This window comes from Myotis myotis, unplaced genomic scaffold, assembly GCF_014108235.1.
Source record: "Myotis myotis isolate mMyoMyo1 unplaced genomic scaffold, mMyoMyo1.p scaffold_m19_p_16, whole genome shotgun sequence".
NCBI classification, from domain to species: Eukaryota; Metazoa; Chordata; class Mammalia; order Chiroptera; family Vespertilionidae; genus Myotis; species Myotis myotis.
In genome coordinates, this window is record NW_023416320.1 from 44,353,462 (window position 1) to 44,377,304 (window position 23,843).

General features: G+C 51.1%; 1 protein-coding gene across 4 annotated transcripts in view; it reads left to right on the forward strand.

Annotated features, from left to right (window-relative positions):
* Window positions 1-22,361, forward strand: part of NSMCE2 (NSE2 (MMS21) homolog, SMC5-SMC6 complex SUMO ligase) — a 244,544-nt gene extending 222,183 nt beyond the window's left edge. Inside the window, exons 6-8 of one of the 4 annotated variants that reach the window (XM_036338689.1) lie at window positions 339-439; window positions 849-955; window positions 22,128-22,361. In XM_036338689.1, coding sequence (XP_036194582.1) covers window positions 339-439; window positions 849-955; window positions 22,128-22,263 — 344 coding nt within the window. In that variant the 3' untranslated portion in view covers window positions 22,264-22,361. Of the gene's footprint in view, window positions 1-338; window positions 440-848; window positions 956-8,208; window positions 8,534-22,127 lie in introns of those variants that run through there. The other 3 variants (XM_036338691.1, XM_036338690.1, XM_036338692.1) reach the window with 3 other exon arrangements.
* The last annotated feature ends 1,482 nt before the right edge of the window (window positions 22,362-23,843 follow it).

The following is a 23,843-nucleotide window of genomic DNA, read 5'->3' on the forward strand; positions in this document are numbered from 1 at the left end:
AAAGCTGTCAAGTGGAGCTTTAAGAAAGGCCTGGCTGGCCAAGGCCTCGCAGCTGGGCGTGAGAGAGATAATCAGGTCCGTGGGCCACCAAAGCCGCACGCCTGGTTACTGGACAGCACGCCTCCACAGAGGAAGCCTCTGGAGCTGGGAAAAGTGACTTACTGCTATGTCTCGGTCTCCTCGTCCAAAATGGGCAGGAGGGTTAATAGGCACCCAAGTGCCCCGCACAGGGGCTGGCACCGAGTAGACCCTGAGCGACTATTGCCCCCTCCTTCCACTCCTTCCTGCCCTTGGCATGGTGGACCCGGAGGCTCAGCCACTTCCCTTTTTGCTTCTAGACGGTCTTCAAGCGGACAGAGAGGCTGATGGACCAGAGGGGGTTGACGAAGATATGATTGTGACCCAGAGTCAGACCAACTTCATCTGCCCCATCACACAGGTACCATGTCCTCCTTCCTCCCCTGAAACCAGAGCAGTTCTCTTCACAGAGGCCAGGGGCTCCGGTGTGCTTGCTGACTGGGTTTCATGTCCACAGTTAAGAAGGGAGGAAGAAGGAGGGATGGGGATCAGAGAGTGTATACACGGGAGGTCCGTGGGCTGGAAAGACTTTTCAATCAGTCATACCATTTGGGAGTAAACTACTGGCCCACAGACCACATGACAGTGTTACCACTGGTCTCCCTGCTGTTTCTTCTGTGGCCCTCAGTCCTAATTAAGCCTGGAGATTGGGAGGTTAAACATAGAAAGCCCAACTAGGAAAAAACAGCGCCAAGCAATCAGTGACTTGGAGAAGTTGCTGGAAGTTGGTCATTAGCATTCCTGAAAGCCTCATGTCTCCTTGATTGCAGCTGGAAATGAAGAAGCCAGTGAAAAACAAAGTGTGCGGCCACACCTACGAAGAGGAAGCCATTGTTCGAATGATCGAGTCCAAGCACCGACGGAAGAAAAAGGCCTGGTGAGTTGGTCCCGGAGGGGAAGTGGAGCCTTCCTAGGGCTGGGCTGGCAGAGGCGCTGAGTTCACGCCACGGAAAAGGTGTTTTACCGGCCCCCTCAGTAAGCCGCCTCCCAGATGGCGTAAACATGGGGGCTGGCTTCCTGGGAAAACAATCCAGGAGGGAAAGGGTAGTAACCTCCTCGGGAAGAGCCAGGGAACGCCAGCCACACGTTTCTAAAGCCGGAGAGAAAGGAGCTGGACTGTATTGTCATCGTTAGGTAACAGGAGTTTGGTGAATTGGTGCTATAGCCTGAAAACAAATGAAAGAACTGTGATACTAAGAGAAAGACGAACAATCTTTCATATCTTTAATTACTTCAGTAACTTCCCCAAAGGTTTAAGTAAATGTGTGGATAGGTGGTCAATGAGAAATTATTATTACTTTTAAATGGGAATGTTTGAAGGATCTTTCATATGGATATTTCTACCTCCTTCTCAAACGCACCCCACCCCCTTGCCTCCCATGACCACAGAGGACACAGCTGGGTTCCTGGAGGCTGACTTGGGGAGGTGTTACACTCTTATCACAGACTTGGAATTATCACCAGGAATGGAATGGCAGGTGTGGCCAGCTCTCGGTGGACTTGTGATAACAGTCCTTGGATGTGGGCTCGCTTCTCAGGGCCCAGAAATGTGCAGTCGGACCTGGAGTTGGAATCCCCACCACCCCTCACGGGTGTGGGCTTAGAGAGAGGGCGTTGGAGACTGCAGCTATCTCGATGGTCATTCAGTCAAGTGATTGACCCTATTTATCCTAGGAGGCCGGCCTACTGGTTGCAAAATGGAGACAGTTGAGTGCATTCTTATCTGCTTTGAGCTTTCACCTTACAGTTGTACTGTTCTATTTCCCTAGTGAAACCTCCCGTTTCACCCTGCGAATATCCTTTTCTTTGTTTCTGAATTTCTTGCCTTTCTTTTCTATGAACTCTTTCCTCTCTTCATTCTCTGCAAAGCAAAGTGTCCATTTTTTAACATAATTGCTAAGAAGAGGTGTTCCCAGAGTTCTGTTTCCAGCTCTTCTTTCTTAGTTTGGAATATTCTCCAGGAGTCAGATTTGCAAAGGGCAGCCACTGGTACAAAGCACGTTCTCACAGTCCCAGGGGAGGGGGAGGGGGAGGATGGGGACGGGGGGGGGGGGTGGGAGGGGTGGGTATGTCTAGAACTGGCTTCACATTTAAGTGGATCTTCTTAATTGCACACTTTGGCTTTCTCATGCCCTTGGCCTTTTTTGAATTGTGCATATTTGGAAGCTCTTGTGTGATACTTGCCATTTAGGAAAAAATAAATTTCTCATATTTCTCTAACTTGGGTTCAGATTCTGCAAACTCTTCGGATTCTCATAGCTTAATGATAACAATTACGCCCAAGTGGAAGAAGTCTGCGAGATTGACAGAGAGGGTAACGTTTTTCCTGGGCCTTGAAAAATGAGAAAGATTTCGGAACGGCAAAGAAAAACCATTCTGAGCGAGGGGCTCACCCCACTCAGAGCTGGTCGCTTGGTGGATAGTAGGGACTGTTTCAGGGAGTGTGTGTTGGAGGGAGAATAGAAGGATAATGGATAAGAGCAATAGAGGAGTGGTGTAAGGGCTCAGTATAGAGGGTGTTAAATGTCATGATTTTGTTAGTTTTCTCATCTACAAATTGATGCTAATAGTTGTAATTGCCTGATTAGTATGTCTTAAATTTTAATAAGATATATATATATAAAGTGTTTAAAGTGCCTGGCACATGGTAAGACTCAGCACACGTCATCCCATCATCATCATGGTTGTTACTTTTTTGCCACTATTATTCTATAGACATGAGAGGACATTATTTGGAGGGAGTAAGGTAGGCCACCCTGGAGTTTAAGAAGTTACTCCAATAGCAGTTCACAGGATGGATTAAAAAGGCATGAGGAGCCTGGCCAGTGCGCCTCAGTGGTTGAGCACCACCCATGAACCAGGAGGTCGCAGTTCGATTCCCAGTCAGGGCACGTGCCTGGGTTGCAGGCTCTATCCCCAGTGTGGGCATGCAGGAAGCAGCCAGTCAATGATTCTCTCTCATCACTGATGTTTCTATCTCCCTTCCTCTCTGAAGAATACATATATATATATATATATATATATATATATATATATATATATATATATATTAAAGGCATTAGGATGTTTTTGCAGTATATTGAGTTATAAATAATGAGAGCTTGGATTGAGGCGAGATAGGATCTGAAAGGGGAATGAAGATGAGAGTGATTTCAGAGGAAAACTGTCAGATTTGGTAACTGAACGTTGAAGAGAAGTGAAGGAAGACTGGAATTTATAAACAGTGTCTAGAAGGACGGACATGTTAGACAACTGAGAGGGCCTAGGAGCGGAACACATCTAAGTCATGTGGAGTTTGAGGTCGCAGCGATACAGCCATTTGGAAGTATCTTAGAGGCTCAAAATGTGGATTTTTTTGAACTTGGGAGAGAGCTCTGAGCTGGAGACGTTGATTGTGAGGTTGTCAGCACAGAGGAGTCAACCCCACTTACCTGCCAGCCCAGACGCAGCTCTGCACTGGATGTGACCACCACCTGAGAGCCAGCAGGGACAGGACCTGGCTAGGCTCTGCTCTGCGCCCCACTGCCCTCAGCATCTGGCCCTGGGCCTGTGGTGGACCCTCAGCGATGAAAGAGCAGTCAGAGGAGGAGGACCCGTGGAGCCGTCTAAGACATCATCAGGAGCACACGGAAAGAAAAGAGCATGGGGGAGTGGGCGGGGCCTGAAGACGAGGGGCACTTGGCAGGAGAAGGGATTTAGGGCCTCTGCACAGTCCACCTCAGAGGCTCCTGATGAAGCATGGAGTCGTGTCACTTCCCTGATGCACGCCGGCATGATGAGCAGCTCTGGGTCCCTTTGTTTAAAATGTCTGTGACACATGCATTTGAGAAGTCTCCGTTCTTCCTCCTAGATGTCTGATTGTGTTTGCGAGGCTGGAGTTCCAGGTACACTGTGTTGCTGGGCGCTGACTAAATGTTACTGTCCCTGCCCTGGTCTCTGGCAGGACCTCTCCCTTGGTTTGAGTCAGAATAAGACTGGTGAGACGTCGGCCCTAACTAAATAGAATGATTTCCTGGAATATCTCTCATAATAGCCTGTTTATCTGACTAATAAAGCTGTCTTACGATTTTATTAATTTAATGTTGAAAGTATTACAGATGTCCCCTTTTTTTTCCCTACTGACCCCCTCCACCCTATCCCCACCCCTGCAACGATTTTTATATTAATAAGACATTTCCAGTTTTCCACCATCATTTCTTTCCTTTTTTGTTTAAGAACCTGAACAATAGTAACAAAGCCACATCTAAGAGCATGTAGAGTAAACTTAAGTTGACCAGAACTGTGGTGTTGATCGGCAGAACTCCAGCACTGCGCGTGTGGTCCCTGTGCTAACCTCTCCGAGCCTCCGTGTCTCCATGTGTAAGGTGGAAATACCATCTCCCAGAATTCTGGATTAAGGAAATGGTGGGGAGTTGCAACCTAGCTCTGGACCACAACCTTCTCGACAGTGGAGAAGCGAGCAGCCAGGAGGAAGCTCTTCTTGGACGACAGAGCTTGAGCAAGTAGCAGTCTGGCTCTTGACAGGGAGCCCGTTGGTGTTACCTCACATTGTTTCAGACTAGGGATGTGGGATGCAGTTGCTCTGTGTTTAGGTCTGATAGGAATCCATCCCACTCAGATTTCCAGAGGGGGCTACAGACCTTCCTTCTAGAACTTTCTAGAGCTGGGTTGGACCTTGGAATTCTTGGGACCAAAATCCAGGAGCTCCTAAGACTCAGAATCTTGTCCTTTTGAGCTGATGCTGAGGCCAAGGTTCCCCACAGCCTCCGAGACCCTTTGTTCAGCAGACGCTCACTCTGGCTCGCTGCCGCAGGGGTGCTCTCCCCTGGCCGTGACCTGAGTCAGGACCCAGCCTCTCCTTCCAGGCCTGTGGGTCTGACTCCTGCACAGCAGTGACGCCAGAGCTGGAAAGCTTAAGACTGGGCACTGCCACACCCGACTTGTTCACCAGGATGTTGTGGGGATTAAAGCACCATTGCTTATGTAGAGTTGTTTCCCTGGAGGAGTGCCCAGATTCAGAATCATGTCATCATGGCCTTGTCCTAACCTTTGTATCTTAAAGCTTTGTTTACTTGAGATGGGGTGAGAAGACAGGTTCTCCCCCAGCTCCTGCAGGGACCCCTCCTCCAGGAAGCCTTCCCTGAACCCTCATTCTTGCTGAGCAAAAGGCACCTCCCCCAGGCTCCCGTGGCACTATGTCCATGTGGCCCCAGCATTGTGGGTGGGCTGGCTCTTCTCTACATGATTCTTTTTTTTTTTTTTTTAGTTTACTGATTTTTTACAGAGAGGAAGGGAGAGGGATAGAGAGTTAGAAACATCGATGAGCGAGAAACATCCATCAGCTGCCTCCTGCACACCCCCCACTGGGAATGTGCCCGCAGCCAAGGTACATGCCCTTGACCGGAATCGAACCTGGGACCCTTCAGTCCGCAGGCCGACGCTCTATCCACTGAGCCAAACCGGTTAGGGCTCTCCACACGATTCTTAGGTGCAGAGATGTGGACTAGAGCAAGAACCGCACATTGTAGCACCTGAGTGAGTTCCTTGACCCTTGTCAGTGTCATCTACTTATTTCTCTCAAAACCCTATGCTCTACCGTCATCTTTCTAGAGGGAGAACCTGAAGCACAGGAATTGAGTCACTGGCCCAGAGTGTCCAGCCAGGAGGCGAGCGCCGGGTCTCTTTCACTCCTGAGCCTGTTTGTGTCATCGGCCGTCGGGCTCCCCTTGAGAGGGCTTTCGGTCGATGCTTCTGTCCGGAGTCATCCCTTCCATGAGCTGAGGCCTCTCTGTCTGACACAGGCCCCGCTGGCTCCGTCCCTCCGGGCGAGTGTGCCTGCTGCCCTGCAGTGAGCGGTGTGGCTAATCCCGGCAGACATTCTCCAAATGCTCTCATCTCTGACTGAAACCGCTGATGTCATCAGGAAGTCCTCCACCTCACTCTCCACTTCCCCGTCCACCGCTTATTCACTGTCTGGCCGGCGGTGTGAGAGCCTTTGTTCTGCGGAGGGGCGAGACCACGGCTGGCGGCAGAGAGGATGCTCGTGGGAAAACACGGAGTGAGGGTCGCCCCACAGTCCTCCCAGCCACCTGCTTCGGGTCGCATTTCCATGTCCCAGACGTTGAGCGATGCAAATGCCTTTTCTGAAGTCAGGAAAGCGTCCCTGTCCTTTTCATAGTTGCAGCTGTTTACTTCCTTCCTTAGAGAAAACATTCACGTGGCAGCACCAGGGGGTTTGGATGGAGTGTCAGGCATTTCCAGGCACCCGATCCCTATCCTCACCCAAAGCCCAGTCATCAGAATGAGGCGAACCTGGCCAGGTTCCTGATCTCCTTCCCACGGGCGCCTTTCTAGACTCACATTTAACACAAGGACCTGACCATCCAGGGCACCTTCACCTGACCACACAGGGCACCTTCACCTGACCATCCAGGGCACCTTTTAGCATTTTTAAAACCGACTGCTCACAGCGCAGAGTTCATCTCAGTGACTGATGTCTCTGCTCTAAAGTCGCCTTGGCCCAGAGACCAAGAGGGTGTCTTGCAGGGTGAGCTGTGGGCTTCCCGCTGCTGGACAAATCAGAGCTCCATGGTCAGCTGTCTCCCCCCTCTGGGTTACGTCTTTTGTCTTGTATTTGTTATTTTTATCTCATTTCGTACTTGTTATCTTTGATCTCACTCCACCTGTGCTGTTTGCGAGCTGTCTCGGGTCACTAGGCGGGGCTGTGTGTGGGCAGGAACCTATATTTGTCATTCACACTTGGACGCCCAGGCCCTAGCCCAGGACCAGCCACACAGAGGGCCGTTGCATGCATGAAAGTGTGCATGTGTGTTGATGTATAAAGATGTACAGAGACCATCAGCTTTAAAATGTGCTAGAAGAACGGTCACCAAGGAGCAAACGAGAGTCATGGGAGGCCATGAAGGGAGCCGGCGAGTCCGAGCAGGGTGCTGCCTGCAGCCCCGTCTTCACTCCCCCAGCAGCAGAGGCTCAGGAGGGTCGCAGGAGTGGGCGGCGCAGACAGGATTCAGACTAGGTCAGCTTGACTCCAAACACTGGGCACTTCACTCCACACAGTCTGACTCCTGTTGAGAAGAAATTAGGTGACTTCATCCAGCCACTGCCTTCAGAGGAGACCGTCCACAGAGCCATGAGCTCCCCCACCCCCACGAGGATGAGTCACGCGCTGATGTCCTCGGCCACAGCCGAAGTCCCCATCGGCCCACTCACTCTCCAGGGGAGGGCACACACCTCCTGGAGGGAACACACACCTCCTGGGACTCCTGGATCCCCCCCAACCTGGTTTGCAGTTGTTCCCCTCGGAGATGAGGCACTACCAACCAGTTGCCTATTGGCTCGGCCAAAGTCGGAATGAAGCTCTTCTCTGTTCCCGCCGCTCCGTCAGCCAGTCCTAGGGGTTCTACTGGCAGCTCTGTCCTGAGGCTCCTCTCTGCTCCCCCTCATCCACGTCACCCTCCCTCCTGGATTGCTGCGGGTCTCCAGTGCCCTGCATCCGCTCCGCCTTTGTCCTCCACTCAGCAGCCAGAGCCCTGTTTTCTAATGTCACCCAAATCACAGCCCTCCTTGTTCAAACCCTCCCTGCTTCTCTCCATGTTCAAAACAAAACCGCCCTGCTCCGCCTCCGCCCTCCTCTCCAAGGGCCTCCCTCCTGCTGAGCTCGCTCTTCCTCCAGGCCACCAGCTGCCGCCTCCTGGGCCCTACACCTGCTGCTGCTCCAGCCCGGCCCACACGGGCACCTGTTCTGGACGAGACCTGCGAGGCGTGGCTGCCCCCTCGGGACAGCCTCTCCCTGCCTTGACCGCTTCGTAGCACTTAATGCAAACTGAACTTCCAGTCTGCCTCTAGGTGGTGACTTTGTGACCACCTGTGTCCCCCATTGGAAAGCAAGAGCCGGGGAGTGGGCACTGGATGGGCGTAGCCTGTGCCCCCAGCACGGGACGGGGCCTGGCACAGGTGGGCATCCGTTCATACTCTAATGCGTGCCCATCACACCTGATTTTTAAGACGTGCTTCTTTGGGGTAAAATGCCCTCGTTTAAGTATGTGTGAGTGAGAGAAGTTCATGCAGAAGGCATTCACTGGCCTGACCTCATTTTCTAATCTCTCCCAGTTGCCCTAAAATTGGCTGTGGCCACGCGGATGTGAGGATGTGTGATCTGGTCCAGGACGAAGCACTGAGAAGGGCGATTGAGAGTCACAACAAGAAAAGACACCGTCACTCCGAGTAGGAAAAGCCACCTGCCCGCAGCCACGCCCGCAGCCACGCCCGCAGCCTACCTCCTGCCCCAGCCATCTGTAGAGAGCGCGCTGGTCACAGCGCTTCGACTGGCTGCATCACACACTTTGTTTGGGGTAAAACTTGAAGATTTTAAATGCAATTGAAATCATTTTTCTATGTTACAATAAAAAGTCAAGGAAATTATATTGTTTATTTTTAAGTATTTTATAATTTGAATAAAACTTTGATAATCTACAGCTTGTCCTGTCTGTGCACCGCCGGAGGGGTAAGCTGTTCCGATGGTGCAGGCTGGGAGGTGCCAGGCCCTTCTAGCTCTCCTACCTCAGACTGTCTTTTTTGTAGTTTGAACTCAGTGATGCCTTTCAAGGGATATTGGAAATGGAAACACATCGAAACACCCCAGCTGCAAGCATTTCCCGTCAGGGCAGTAAGCAAAGCGTGAGGTGACGAAGCAGAGCATGATGCTCCGTAGCAGGCTCCTTAGTGCGGTGGTGACTGCTGCCACCACACAGTGTCACTGTGGGAAGCCACCACATCCTGTCCATCCTCTGCTGTGGCTCCAGCCCCCGGGCCTTGGGGTCTTTGGCCATGAACTGAAGGCGCTGAACCAGTTATTTATTCTCTGATGCCCCTTTAGCCCAAAAGTCAGTGGACTTATGACCAGCAGGGTCTTTAAACTGAGTATCATTGATTATATTCTCATTGTGTGAAGAGTGAATGCTACTCTATTAATAGTCTCCATATCAACCTTTTACCAACCAGAATAGTCAGTGAAGTCAAACACATCCTGACTACACTAGGAAACCAAGAATAGCACATAATGGCTAGCGCTTATTGAGCGCTTACTGTGTACCAGGCCCTACTCCAAGACACAAATACAGTAACTCCCATAATCGCCTGATGTAGGTGCTATGGTTATTATTCCCATTTTCCAGATAAGTAAAATGAGGCACAGAGAAGTGAAGTAGCCCATGGGACTTCCCAGAGCTAGTAAGTGGCTGAGCTGGGATGGGGAGTTAGGTTGTCAGGTCTCAGAGTCTTCATGCTTCTCCTCCTGATTAATTCCTGTAGAATCTTAAAATACATCTCAAGTCCACATTGGAAAACTGAGCCTTTTGTAAATAAACAAGCATGTACCTGTGTGTGTGTGTGTGTGTGTGTGTGTGTGTGTGTGTGTGCAAAAAAATTTTCATTAAAATGCAGGGAATAACTGGATTGGACCTCAAAGAGGCAATGATGGCTCTGAAATAACATACATTTCCATAGAAAAGCCTAGTCTGAAAATGGCAGAAGCAATGTTGAAAATGGTTTCATGGAATTCAGAAAGCAGGGTGGCATTCAGTTGCTACAAACTGAGTGATTTTGAATTTCTTAAGATGCTTTATCTGAATCCAACTTCCTGAGGAAACTATTATGTTTAAGCCAGAACAAACATGCTTCCCATGGAATGTGGTTCTTTTGTGAAATACTTTATTTCCTAAGCAGATCGAGGCCGACATGAAATGCTCACCCGAGGTTCAAGCTGCGTTTTTCCCAACTCTTTCCGAAGAGAACGCAGGATATTAGTGTAGATGCCAGTCTCAGTCAGAAAAATGCGAAATGACACCATTCCACTGGGGAAAAGGGATAGTGCTTGCATCCTGTGGGCTGCTTCCTTTCCAGACTTCAGAAGCCATGTTTCACAGATTTTTCTAGCCAACTTAAGAATTGGAAGTTTTAGATAAATTTTTTTTTTTTTTTTTTTGCATCTTTGAAGATGCAAACATTAGGTTGTCATTGTCATTCTGGCATATGTGTTCAATGTCTATTACAGGAGTTTTCCCAAGAAGTGAAACCTTTTCTTCACATGAAATCATATTTACCTTATTACTGAGAAACTCAATCATATAAGACAACTGAAAGGGGAGTCTTTCTAGTCAAGACGAGGTAGGACTCCAGCCCCTTCCTCCCGGGGCAGCCCCGGAGCCTCGCCTGAGATTACCCGAGGCCCCGTGAGTGACATTTGAAAACCACACTACACATTGGAGCTAAACCAGCTTTTCAGATATGACTGATTTAAGACTTGGACAATGGTGTGAACATGGCATTTTTTATGTGTTAGTTCCTTTAAGAAACTTCCAGTTGGGTAAGTTTAAAACATTACCACAAACTCCGAAAGATGAGATCATTTATTCCTGGCCTGATACAGAACTTTGACCACGGGGTGTCCAGCTTGGAGCAGCTGCGTTCGGGGAGGGCGGCATCCGAGTGTTATGGGGGGAGAGAGAAATTACAGGACTAAGGGAACCAAGGCTGCCCTGAACTCATCGCTGGCTACACATCAGACTCAGGTCCAAGTGCCTAAATGTCACCTAAGTGAATCCTTTCGAATATCCTAAAACAGTGGTTCTCAACCTTCTGGCCCTTTAAATAAAGTTCCTCATGTTGTGACCCAACCATAAAATTATTTTCGTTGCTACTTCATAACTTTAATGTTGCTACTGTTATGAATCGTAATGTAAATATCTGATATACACGATGGTCCACAGGGGTCGTTCGACCACCAAAGGGGTTGCGACCCACAGGTTGAGAACCACTGCCCTAGAAGGTAGGGTTGTTAGCCCATTTTACAGATGCAGAAACTAAGGCTCGGAGTCTTCCTAGTCATTTGCCTGAGGTCCCTTGCTGGTGTGTGGTGGAGCCCATAGTGGGTCAAAACAGTGAGTGCAGAGCAAGCGATCTGACCCACCAGGCCCTTTGTCCCAGGCCCCTAGAGAACACTGGTGACCAACCGACCTGCTCTTCTGTCCCATCTCCCTTATTTCCGTTACTGAGACCATTTCCCAGGCTTGCAGGCCGCAGTCATCCGTCCAGTTAGCATAGCCCAGTGCTTCTCTTCCGAAGTTCCCTCTGCAAACACCCCGCCAAGTCCAGGCCTGCTCCCTGCCTTTGTACTTAGACCATTCGGCTGCCTTCCAGCTGGTCCCCGACCTCTAATCTTCCTCCTCCCTTATTAACCTGCTAGATTGCCAATGGGGTCATTCCACGTCCTCCTCAGAAACCTTCCTTTCGAGGGTGTGCAGTTTAGGCACAGCACTCGGGATTCTGCCCCAGACCAGCCCCATTCCCGCCTCCCCAGCACCCCCACTGTCCCCACACTTCAGTTCACCTTGTCTATTTGACAAGGTTGCCTCCAGGACTGGAGTGAACCCTCAGCACTCCTGATGAGCACCTGTAGATGACCGTGGGCAGGTCACTTCACTGCTCCAGGCCTCATATTTTTCCTATAAACACAAAGATTTGGACTTCTCCCCAAGGTTTCTCTAAACCCTAATTTCCAGGCCACATTGTCAAGGAATAGGACATTGGGGAAGTATATGGCCCTTGGAAGGAAAGCAGGCTGGCATGCAAATCAGTATGTATGTGAACCAAATGTGATTCTTCAAATACTTGTTAAGGCCCACTTTCTGCCATGTGTTGTACTAGTTTCTTTGGATACAGAAATCTCCCCTCTGAAGGGATTCTTGTCTAGTTGGGGCAGACAGATACATAAAAAAGTAAACTCCACAGAAGGTCATATGAGTGCCATGTGTAGAGAGAGGACAGTAACACAAAGAAAAGAAATGCAGAAAAATTATTGAGTAAACAAGTTGTGTTTCAGTAAATCAGGTAACAGGAATCAAAACAAGTTAAAAGTCTGAACCCTTCTGATTGGCAGATGTGGGTAAACCATGGAGGTGGATTACCCAGCTGCATTGGGAATTCGTTACATTCTGGAAATCTGACTTCTGGCTTTTACAAACTTTGTGGAGGGGTAACTATTCTGAAAGAAGGCCATTAAAACGGAAGGGAGCCGGAACTCTCATGCATTGCTGGTGGAAATGCAAATCCATGCAGCCACTTGGAAAAGGTTAGCTTAAAAAAAAAAATTAAACACGCTGAAACCGGTTTGGCTCAGTGGATAGAGCGTCGGCCTGCAGACTGGAGGGTCCCAGGTTCTATTCCGGCCAAGGGCATGTACCTGGGTTGTGGGCGCATCCCCAGTAGGAGATGTGCAGGAGGCAGCTGATCAATGTTTCTCTCTCATCGATGTTTCTAACTCTCTGTCTCTCTCCCTTCCTCTCTGTGAAAAATCAATAAAATATATTTTTAAAAAATTAAACAATTTACCACACAACCCAGCAATTCCACTCCTTGATATCTACCCAACAGGAGTGAAAACCTATGCTCATACAAAGACTTATGTACGAATGTTCTTTTTAAAATATATTTTTATTGATTTCAGAGAGGAAGGGAGTGGGAGAGAAAGATAGAAACATCAATGATGAGAGAGAATCATTGATTGGCTGCCTCCTGCACACCCCCTTCCCCCCACGGGATTGAGCCTGCAACCCGGGCATTGATCGGGAATTGAACCATGACCTCCTGGTTCATAGGTCAACACTGAGTCATGTTGGCCAGGCTGAATGTTAAGTAGCATGATTTATAATAGCAAAAAAAGTGGAGGCAATCCTTATGTCCAACTGGTGAATGGATAAGGGAAAGGGGTGGGTCCTACAAGGGAATACTACTCGGTACTTACTAATACATGCTATGACGAGGTTGAACATTGTGTACTTAGATGAAATGTCCAGAAAAGACAAATCTGTGGGGACAGAGAGTAGATTAGTGGTGGCCTAGGGCTGGAGGCGAGAATGGGGAGTAACTTGCACAAGGGGTCGTTTTGGGGTGAAGGAAATGTTCTAAAACTGGATTGTAGTGATGGTTGCACAACTCTGGATTTACTAACAGTCATCGAATCAACACTTGAAACAGGTGGATTTGATGGTCTATGAACGATACAAACAAATAAGCTGAGAGGGAGGGAGAGCTTAGTCACTTAAGGAGCGAGCGGCTCTAAGAGCTCCCAGTGCCCCACCTTCCCCTGGTAACTGAATCTCATCCATCTTCTAAGAAGAGTCTTGGAGTCTTAATCACACAGAGTAGACGGAAAGAAGAATTCTAATCAAGCCTCAAGAAACCCCATATTAAAAGATGCAATTACTATAAAGAGAAAAAGTTATGGGTTAATGAAAGGATAAGATTAGTCGCTGATAACATTAAGGAATTACTATAAAGAGAAAAAGTTATGGGTTAATGAAAGGATAAGATTAGTCGCTGATAACATTAAGGAATTACTATAAAGAGAAAAAGTTATGGGTTAATGAAAGGATAAGATTAGTCGCTGATAACATTAAGGAATTACTATAAAGAGAAAAAGTTATGGGTTAATGAAAGGATAAGATTAGTCGCTGATAACATTAAGGAACTTAATTTGATCCATTTCTATTTCTTTATCTCCCAGTTGTATATTTCATTTCTATGCGGTGATTACTAACAATAATCAATGGTTCTTATTAGCTACTTTTTTTTTTTAAGTATAATGGAGTGAAAATCCCAGCCAGTTCTTTTCTCTGTTGGTCCTGCCACAAAGGATGAAATTCAGCCCCTACAGATGGCCTGGTAGTCATTTGGTGGGTGGCAGAATGACCCAAACTTAAAACAAGGTCATAAACATTTATGGCCACAGAAAGAAACATTGAGTGGGAATATTTTTTATGAACAAATACAAAATTGGTTTGCAAACAAAAACAAAAGGAAAAAGCAAGCTGTAATTACGAAAGGCAGCAACCCAAGGACCGTCCTTGGTCATGAACAGAACATAAGCCAGGAGTGCAATGCTGTGAAGAAGCCGGACGCCGCTGGGCATGGGTTGTCCTCAGAGTGAGGGGAGCACGCCCACCGGGCTCTGCGTGGGGTCCCAGGCTGAGCTGCCAGGCTGGTTCCTGTCACCACAGCTCTGACTGGTCCTGAGAGCAGTAAAAACCAGGCTGAGGATGATGAAACACCGACGCGATGTTGAAAGGAGTCAGGATGGTTTTGCCCACGAAGAAAGAAGCTGAGGTTTCTCTTTTGTACAAAACGTGGGACTATGTGAGGAATATGCTGCAAGCCACTTAGCAAGGGCCAGGAGAGGGCCACCCAAAGGCCCCCTGACACTCAGAAGGGAAGTTACTGTTCGCTCTTAGCACAAGAACTCTTGTCCAGGGCACCGTGGGCTCCCCAGGGGACTGTGGGTAAAATTCAGGTTTGTGAATGAGTATGGGGGGAAAATGACATCTCTGCTTTTACTAACCTCTCACTGCACCTCAGCATTTCCTACAATTATGAACAAGGCAAAGAAGCCCAGTGCAATTAGCAGTCCCTGTTGACTTCCTCACTGAGAAAAGATGATATTTTCATATGCATTCCAGTTGCTGTAAAGATAAATGTGCACCCACCTCTTCTTTTAAACTACAGTACTTAGGCCCAGTTGGTGTGGCTCAGTGGTTGAGCATCAACCTATGAACCAGGAGATCACGGTTCGATTCCTGGTCAGGGCACATGAGTTGCAGGCTTGATCCCCAGTAGGGGGCATGCAGGAGGCAGCCGATCAATGATTCTTTCTCATCATTGATGTTTCCATCTCTCTCTCTGCCTCTCCCTTCCTCTCTGAAATCGATAAAAGTATATAAAAAATAAAATAAACTACAGGTCTCAGTTCCCCTATGGTAGTGATGAGCTAATAGAAATTGGATGTGCCATCTCACCTTTAACAACTGTATGCAATGGTGCATTGGGCCACAGCCCTTCCCTGCTTCCTGGAGTGCCCAGCCACCGCAGCCAGCATTCGGAAAGCAGAGAGCTGCTCAGACAGAGCTCTGGAGATGCGCAGAGCGTCCCCCAGAGTTTTCGGCTGAGTCTTCGTCAGCTGAGGAAACTACCTGAGGCCAGGAAAGAACCTCCAGGAGGACTGAGGGAACAAAAACCAGAACTCATCCAGGCCCCAAATGTTCTTTCCCCTTGGGCCAGAGGGAGTGGGGTGAGCAAAGGATGCGCTCACCCTGTCCACAGCGCTTGCAAGAGAGCCTCAGGAGCAAGGCTGGGCAACCCTTTGTGTGAAGGGTAAACCAGAACGAGGCATACATGAACACAGATGACGTTCTCCCAGACCAACCATAGTTACACCTGTCAGCGTTCATCCGACACCTTTCACATTCATGACCCCACTAACCCTCCCAGCAGCCCTGGGTGTGGGTGAGGAAGCAGGCCCAGGCCCAGCCCTGCAGGCTTGTGTTCAGGATCTGAGCTTATGAGTGATGAGCTGCCTCTCCCGTCCCCCCCTCCCCCCCCCCCCCCCCCAAGCATGTCCCTGTGACAGAGCTGGGCGTGAAGGGCAGGACTTCTTGGTGGAGGCTGATGAAGTCCTGAGCCAGACCACAGGGCGGGTGTGAGTTCCTTGAGGAAAGCCCCGCCTCGGTGGTGCTGGTCCCCTCAGAGGGCACCCAGGTTCCTCTAACCCTTGGGTCAGATTCCCTTTCGTGAGGGTAAACGCACGCCCGGCACCTGAGAGGCAGCGGGTGGGGGTCCGAGGCGCGCTTGGTCCTGCCTTAGCCAGACAACCTGTCATCCTGACTTGCTTCACCCACCCCTCACCCCCTTCGGGGCCTCTTTCTTGTCCGGAGAAGGGTGGAGGGCGGGCCTTGGAGGCTGCACCTCATCGTTACACTTCCCAAGGTTCCCCAGTTCTCGCTCCCGGCATCTGATTTCCAGTATCCGAGACACGTTTCCACCCCTCCCCAAAACGAAGATCCTGCCTCATTGAAACGGCGCTTCCACTAGAGCAGGAGTAACACGGTGAATAAAGAATTCCAGGCTGGTCGGAATACAACACAGCGAAGGTGTGGAGCCTTCGGGGTCAGGAGGTCACCTTGTTTCCTGCTGTCCTGCGGCCTGGGCCCCTTCTACCTTGTGACTTACAGTGGGGGCCTCGTCTCCCTCCCTCCCTTCGCCGTGTCCCGTGGGTGAAAGCGCATCTGACTCATACGTTCCCTAAGTTCGAGATTTCTCAGCGTGAGGTCCAGCAACACCTTTGTCAGAGACCTGAAGACCTGGTTAAAATGCAGACGCCTGGGTCCGCTCCGGACCCACTGCCTCAGAATCCTGGGAGGCAGGCCCCGGAGTCTGCATTTACCACGTTCACCAGCTGCTTGTGACTCACTGCACTGGAGGACTCCCCACCTGGCACACAGGGAAAGCCCGGACGAATTAACATTGGGTTACGAAAGCCAAACAGAGCAACAGAAACCCTAGAGATAAACTTTCAAAACCCACATTCTTATGTCAAAAGCTCAAAAGGCCGGCCAGTGCTGCTCAGTGGTTGAGCACTGACCTATGAACCCGGAGGTAACAGGTTTGATTCCTGGTCGGGGCACATGCCCAGGTTGTGGGCTCAATCCCCAGTGGGGGGCATGCAGGAGGCAGCCGATTGATGTTTCTCTGGCTCATCCATGCATGCCCACCCACTGGGGTTGGGGTTTCAGCAGGAACGGCAGAAAGGACAGGCCTGGGGGGTGGGGTGGGGGTGGTGTGTGTGCTGCCCCCGCCCTTGAGTTTCACTTGGGAAGTATGAGCTGGGGAGCACGGCTTTCTGCGCCTCTGGGGCTGCCCATGCTGGTCCACACCCACAGAGGGCCAGGCGTTCCCGTCTCTCCGAGTCCCTGACCGTGAGCTCGCCAGCATGTCCCATCTGTTTCCTTGAGGCAGGTGACACCCCAGCCAGCTCCTGGCCCCCTGGAGCACTTGTGTTCTGCAAATCGATGTTTCCTGTGGGCCTGTGTTTGCCTTTGAGGCAATGCCTGCATCTAACCACGTGTTGGAGGTGACCGGCCCATGCCAGCAAGAGAATATCAGCTTCACACCGGGCTGAGCGAAAGGCGAGGTGCCAGCTGCCTGATTGCCGGTGGTTCACCCAGGTGGGCACTGAACCACGGGCCTGGGAAGGGCTGCCGCGGAGGGCACATAGCAAGTCACAGCTGAGAACCCGGGCTGGGCTGCCCGGCCAGCCGGGAGGGATTGCAACACGGTTTTAGCTAACCTCAGCTCTGCAGAGCCGCCGGGCACTCGGGGATAAGGTTTAGGGAACTCAAGCTTCCTTCAGCGTTTTTCCCTGAACAGCTGGGTATGTCAGAAGACCCAAGTTCCAATTTCACTCTTTCTTACTGGCTCTGTGACCTGAGGTGACTCCCTTCGCTCATCTGTGCCTTGGGGGCCTCACCTGTGACAAGGCGCCTCCTGGGGCTGCCTGCCGAGCAGGAGGGGCAGGAGCGGGGCTGACGCTTGGTGAGCCCACACGCCTCAGGCCTGCTCCTGCCTCCGAGGCAGCTGTGTGTGATGGACTGTGCTCGTGGTCCACGAACCAGAGATACTGCCAGGAACCAGCGGAACTCGTGCTTCCTGCCTGGCGCGGGGACAGGGGAGGGGAAGGACCCGATTTGAGGTTAGGATAGTTAGTTAATTTTCTAAAATACGTATTCACGTCTTTGTGCTACATTCAGTCCTTTTTGGAGATAATTGTAAGAGTTGAATTGTGCGATCAGATGAATGAGGCAGACACAGTCCCTGCGGGGGAGAGGGGAGGTGTGGGGGGGGGGGTGAGAGGGGTGAGGGGGCCCTGAGGTCAGAAAAGACATGACACACCTGGGAGACTGGAAGAAGGAGACATATATTAAACTTAAACAATAAAAAAAATAATAATAAAATAAAGTAATTTTTAAAAAATGGGGGGAAAATGAAGGAGGCACCACTTCGGAGAGGTGTTCTCCCAGGGGACCAGCGAGAGCAAACCCGGGAGACTGGAGCGCTGTGGGGGGGGGGGGGGGGGCGGGCGGCAGGAGTGCCGGAGAGGGGAGGCCACACAGGGACCCGTTCCATGCCGGTCCACATGCATTTACTGCCCGAGCATAAACTGTCCAGCAAATGCTGCAAATGTTAGCCCTTGGTTCATTTAAGAGGCAACTAGGAAAGAAAACGCTCAGGTTTTAAGAGGGGGTGGGGGAGCCAAAACCATAGCAAAAACACCCAGGGAGAGTTAGACCACGGAAAACGTAGAAAGAAGCTGTGCTGCGGGATTTAATAAAATTTCCACCTCTTCAAAGTGCACTGGGTGGGGCCGGGAAGTGAGAGGTGGACTCATTCGGATCACCCTTTTCTCCCTCAAGGCAACCAGCCCAGAGCACCCACAGGGGCGATGGTGATGGAAGAAGCGGTGGGGCTCCAACTTCGGTGCAGAGACAGTGAGTGTGGCCCTGACCTCTGAGCCTCGGCCCATCCTGGGGATGAAAGGACACCCCTGAGCAGTGGTGGGGAGGGTGAAATAAGACAAGGCCTCGGTCAGGGTGCAGCTCCCCGTCCACGTCCACGTCCACGTCCACGTCCACGCTGTTTATTCACAGCAGGAGCAGGAAACCTGCAGGTGGCAATGGCTGGGAACGTGGGCTCCTGGGGAGAAAGGACACTCCCTCTGTCACGTACCCACAGGCAACCCCCGGGGTGAAGTGTGGAACTGAGGGAGGGAGGCAGGAGGTGCTGGCTCCCGGGCAGCCTGGACCCGCCCCACAGGCTGTGGAAAAGGCCGGGAGTTCCATTCAGCAGCTTTACCAACAAACTCGAGTCCCGGGTCGGTGAGCTGGAGGTTTATGCCAATACCTTAGCGAACGCCATCACTGCGGGAGAAATGCCTGCCCTTCTTAGCGGTTGTCCTGCCTTCTTGCAGATGCTAACGCGTTTTCCGGAGGGCACTCAGCAGCAGCAGACACCGACTCTGTGGGTTTAAACCCCAGCTCTGCCATTGGCTAGATGTGCATTTGGAGCAAGTGTCTTTATGTCCCTCGGTCTCAGTTTGCTCGTCTGTAAAATGGGGGTGGTGACGAGGGAGCACATGTGAAGCAGGAAGGCAGAGGTGGCACATTCCGAGTGCTCAGTAGGAGGAGTTGTGGTTAGCGGTTTCATCCATCCATCTTTAGTGAGTAGCTACCATGTGCCCAGCACCGAGGCTGTGGGGATTCAGCAGCGGACAAAGGATTCAGCAGTGAGTGGAGAGGGACAGTGCGCAGGCAGAGGAGCAAAGGGTGGGTGGTGGTGGCCAGGGCCACCTCTAGGGAAGGAGCACAGCCTCTAGGAAGGGAGCATGGCCTCCAGGGGAGGAGCATGGCCTCCAGGAGGGGAGGACGGCCTCCAGGAAGGGAGCACGGCCTCCAGGGGAGGAGCACAGCCTCCAGGGGAGGAGCACGGCCTCCAGGAAGGGAGCATGGCCTCCAGGGGAGGAGCATGGCCTCCAGGAGGGGAGGACGGCCTCCAGGAAGGGAGCACGGCCTCCAGGGGAGGAGCACGGCCTCCAGGAGGGGAGGACGGCCTCCAGGGGAGGAGCACAGCCTCCAGGAAGGGAGGACGGCCTCCAGGAAGGGAGCACGGCCTCCAGGAGGGGAGGATGGCCTCCAGGGGAGGAGCACGGCCTCCAGGAGGGGAGCATAGCCAGCAAGAGGAGCGTGTAGAGGTTACAAAGGGGGTAATTAGGAGGGCCACCTGAGAACATGCTGTTTAGACAAAGACCAGAAAGGGGAGAGGAAGCCCCGGCGATGTGGGTGTCGGGGAGGTGGGTGCCAGGGAGGGAGACCCCCCAATGCTGCTGTCACTGGCGCTGGGCCTCCATTCCCACTGGGGTTGGGGGAGGCCGGATGCTGTTCTGGACTCTTTTCAAAGGGGCTTAGTGTCAGCCCATACTTCACTCCCAGGACCCCCAGTTCTTCCTGTGGACACCCCTGGCCTTAGCCCCTGCTGTTCCCTTCTCAGGCCCTGCTTGCTGTGTCTGCTCTGTCCCCATCACTCTACTGAGGGTCCTCCTCCCGCAAAGCTCTGAGGCCCCCGCCTGCCTGTGGCCTCTGCAGGGGCCCATCTCCAGGTCTGGACTCTTCCTTGTGCCCTCAACTCTGTCCTTCTCACCTGGCCAGCTCCCCTCCTCCTCCTCCTCCTCTGCTTCCTCCTCCTCCAGGTCTCAGCTCAGCCATCCTCTCCACTCAGCCTCTGCCCTTAGTCTGCATCAGGTCCCTCTGCCTCCCCGGTCACAGGTCACAGCACAGAGCACAGGGCTCCTGAGCAGCGACTGGGCTGCACCAACACAGGAGCTGCGCCCAGGCCTGTGAGAGGAGCCGGTGGAGCAGGGAGATGCCTGGCTCCCCCTCCCACCTCGGGATCTCGGTGGGGACCACCCCCTCCAGGTCGCAGGTGAAGCTGAGCGCCCTGGGCTGCATGCAGGGGAGGCGGTTCCTCTTTCTTCCAGAAGCTCGCTGAGCGCGTGGGCGGAGAAAAGGCTGCCTTCCCCATGGGGGCGTCTGGGGGGGTGGGGGGGGGGAGGGATCCTCCTGGAGCGTCCCTGAGTCACCCAAGGGATTCTCTCAGTTTGGAAATCATATGTTGTGTGGGAGGCCTGAAGGAAATCACGAAGTTCTAGAATGATCTTGTCTTTCACTAGTATCAAGAGGGGCCCTGGCAGGAATGAAAATGGAAGCAAAAGCTCAGAAAAAATTAGTGAGAAAAAGAGAAAAGAAACCGAGCCGCAGGGAGTAGCTCTGGGGCTGAGAGCCTGCCCCTCCTTTCATCAGGCCCGCGCCGCCGTGCTCCCGGGGAGAGGGCTGACCCGTGAGAGGGTGGGGGTGCGGGTGAGGCTTCCCGAGGGCCGGGAGAGCCCCTGATGGTGCCGTTTTTGCACTGATGTCATGGCCTCTGCCCTGCCTGGGAGCCAGCAGTGGACGCGTGGCCTCAGCAGCGGCCTGGAGGTGCGTTCCTCGCGGCCTAAGCGGGGACATCAGAGCTCTCGTTCCCTGGGACAGCGAAGAGCACAGACGGCACGCACTTATATGCACTTAGACCTGCAGGGCCTCGTGGGCACCGCCCGCATGCCCCTCCCTCCGGACCGGCATTCCTTTCTCCAGCTGCCGGGAGCATAGGCTGCTGAGAAACCCCCACCCCCCCACCCCCGCACAGAGTCCCTCACCTTCCCTGGGGCAGCTAAGCACTGCTGGATAGGGGAGCAGAAAGGGACTGACTCACCCAGCTTGGCTCAGTGGTTGAGCGTCAACCTATGAACCAGGAATCGTGGTTGATTCCCTGTCAGGGCAGGTGCCTGAGTTGCAGGCTCCACCCCCAGTGCTGGGCGTGCAGGAGGCAGCCACTCAATGATTCTATCTCATCATTGACATTTCTCTCTTCTTCTCCCTTTCTCTCTGAAATCAATAAAAAAAATTATTAGTTTTTTTTTTCAATAAAAGAAAGGGCCCTAGATGGTTTGGCTCAGTGGATAGAACATCGGCCTGTGGACTGAAGGGTCCAGGGTTCGATTCCAGTCAAGGGCACATGCCCTGGTTGTGGGCTCGATCCCCAGTAGGGGGTATGCAGGAGGCAGCAATGAATGATTCTCTCTCATCATTGATGTTTCTATCTCTCTTTCTCCCTTCCCATATGAAATCAGTAATATATATATATATATATATATATATATATATATTTTTTTTTTTTTTTTTAAAGAAAGGGACTGACTCTTGGGGCCGCCCCAGCTCTCAGACAGAGAGCTGAGTCTCTGTCGCCCGGTCTGCTTCCTTTACCACCCCCTCCCCCAGCTGTTGTTCCCAAGAGCAGCCCTGACACACCTGCATGCAAATCTCCAGCTCAGAAACTGATTCCAGGAAACCCAACACAGAACTGCTGTGTATACTGTGTGTCAGCCATCAGGGACCCCTGGGCAGGGCAGGCTGGCCCGGGAGCCCCTGTGACTGCATTCAGAGGCCACATTGAGCTCCAGGGCCTGAGAGGACAGAGCACTGAGATCAGCCCTGCTCCGTGGGGAGAGGTGGTCCTCGGCGTCTCCGGGCTGACCGTGTTCTCATTCTTCCTGGCAGTTCTAACCCAAGGCTGGCAGCCTTCACCATCTGGAAGCTCTTCCTCGCTTCCAACCGGAACCCCTCTTTCTGTGCCGTATCCGTTTCCTCTCTCTTTCCTCCGCGGAGCTGTGTTCTTGCCAAGAAAGAAAGTTAAAACGGAACAAAGACATATGGTTTTCTTATTAAGATGGACGCCCATGGAACTGGAGAGCGGATAAATACCACATGATCTCACTCATTTGCGGAATATAATGAATAACATAAGCTGATGAACAAGGACTGATCCAGAGATGGAGAGGCATTGATTGGACTGTCGGGACTTGGAGGGAAGGTAGGGGAGGGTGGGGGTAAGGGGGAAAGATCAACCAAAGGACTTATATGCAAGCATATAGGCCTAATCAATGGACATGGACAACGGGGGGGAGAGGGCATGAGCGGGGGGGGGGGGGGGAGGGTAACGTGGGGACAAGGACACATATGTAATATCTTAATCAATAAAAAATATATTAAAAAAAAAAAAGATGGACGCCCATGTTTCAGAAGAGTCAGAGGATTGCGTTCAAAGAAGGGCTGAGGAAATGCATTGGCATTTGAAATGGATTTTTTCAAAGGAGTGCTCCTTTTTGCCTAGTTTATGTATTGATTTGAGAGAGAGAGAAACATCAATTTGTTGTTCCACCCATTGAGGCATCCATTGGTTGCTTCCCATATGTGCCCAGACTAAAGATCAAACCCACAGCATGAGCAACCAACTGAGCTACCCAGCCAGGGCCATGCCCAGTTGGTTGAACTTGGAGTCATAAGAATACACTGGGGATCCTGCTCAGAGCAACGAGCCCTGAACTGGGGGAGCCTGCCATCATTCATTCAAAACCTGTTCCTGCCACTCCGTGCCATGTCTCCCCGGGGACACCGGCACCTGCCTCTGTCAGGGCTATTGAGAGAGAGTTAGATTGAGGACATGACAAAGCTCAGAAAACCATGAAACCCTGTTGTAAGGTGAACATTCAAGACTGAAGCCCAGAACGGTTTGATGAGCAACTAACTAGGTATAGGATTTTACCGCATTTTCTTTTGAGAAATTGACAGACTGACCCTGTAATTCCTATGGAAATGCAAAGGGCCTCGAACAGTCAAACAATTTTGAACAAGAATGAAGTCGGAGGACTAACACTACCTGGTTTCAAGTCCTGTTATAGTTACAGTAGCCAGCACAGTGTGGTATTGGTGTAACAACACACAAACAGATCGATGCAACAGAAGAGAGTGCAGAAACAGACCCACACAGACATGAGCACCGGTGCTTTTTTACAGGGAGCAAAAGCAGTTCTGTGGAGAAAAAACTGGTTTTTCAACAAATGGTGCTGGGATAATTGGATATGCACATTCTAAAAAATGAACTTGGATCCTACCTTGTGCCATACACTCAAAATGGAACATAGGTCTAAGTGCAAAAACCTAAAACTATCCAATTTCTAGAATAAAAAATATAGGAGAGACCCTTTGTGACTTTGGGTTAGAGAAAGATTTCTTAGATGTGACTCCGAAAGTGTAATAAATGGATAGACTGAATTTCACCAAAATTAAAAGACTTCTGCTTTTTAAAAAGATACTATTAAGAGAATGATAAGCTAAGCCACAGACTTGGAAAAAATATTTGCAAGCCATGCATCTAATAAAGGTTTTGTACCCAGAATATATAAAGAAATTTCAGAACCCAATAATAAGAAAACA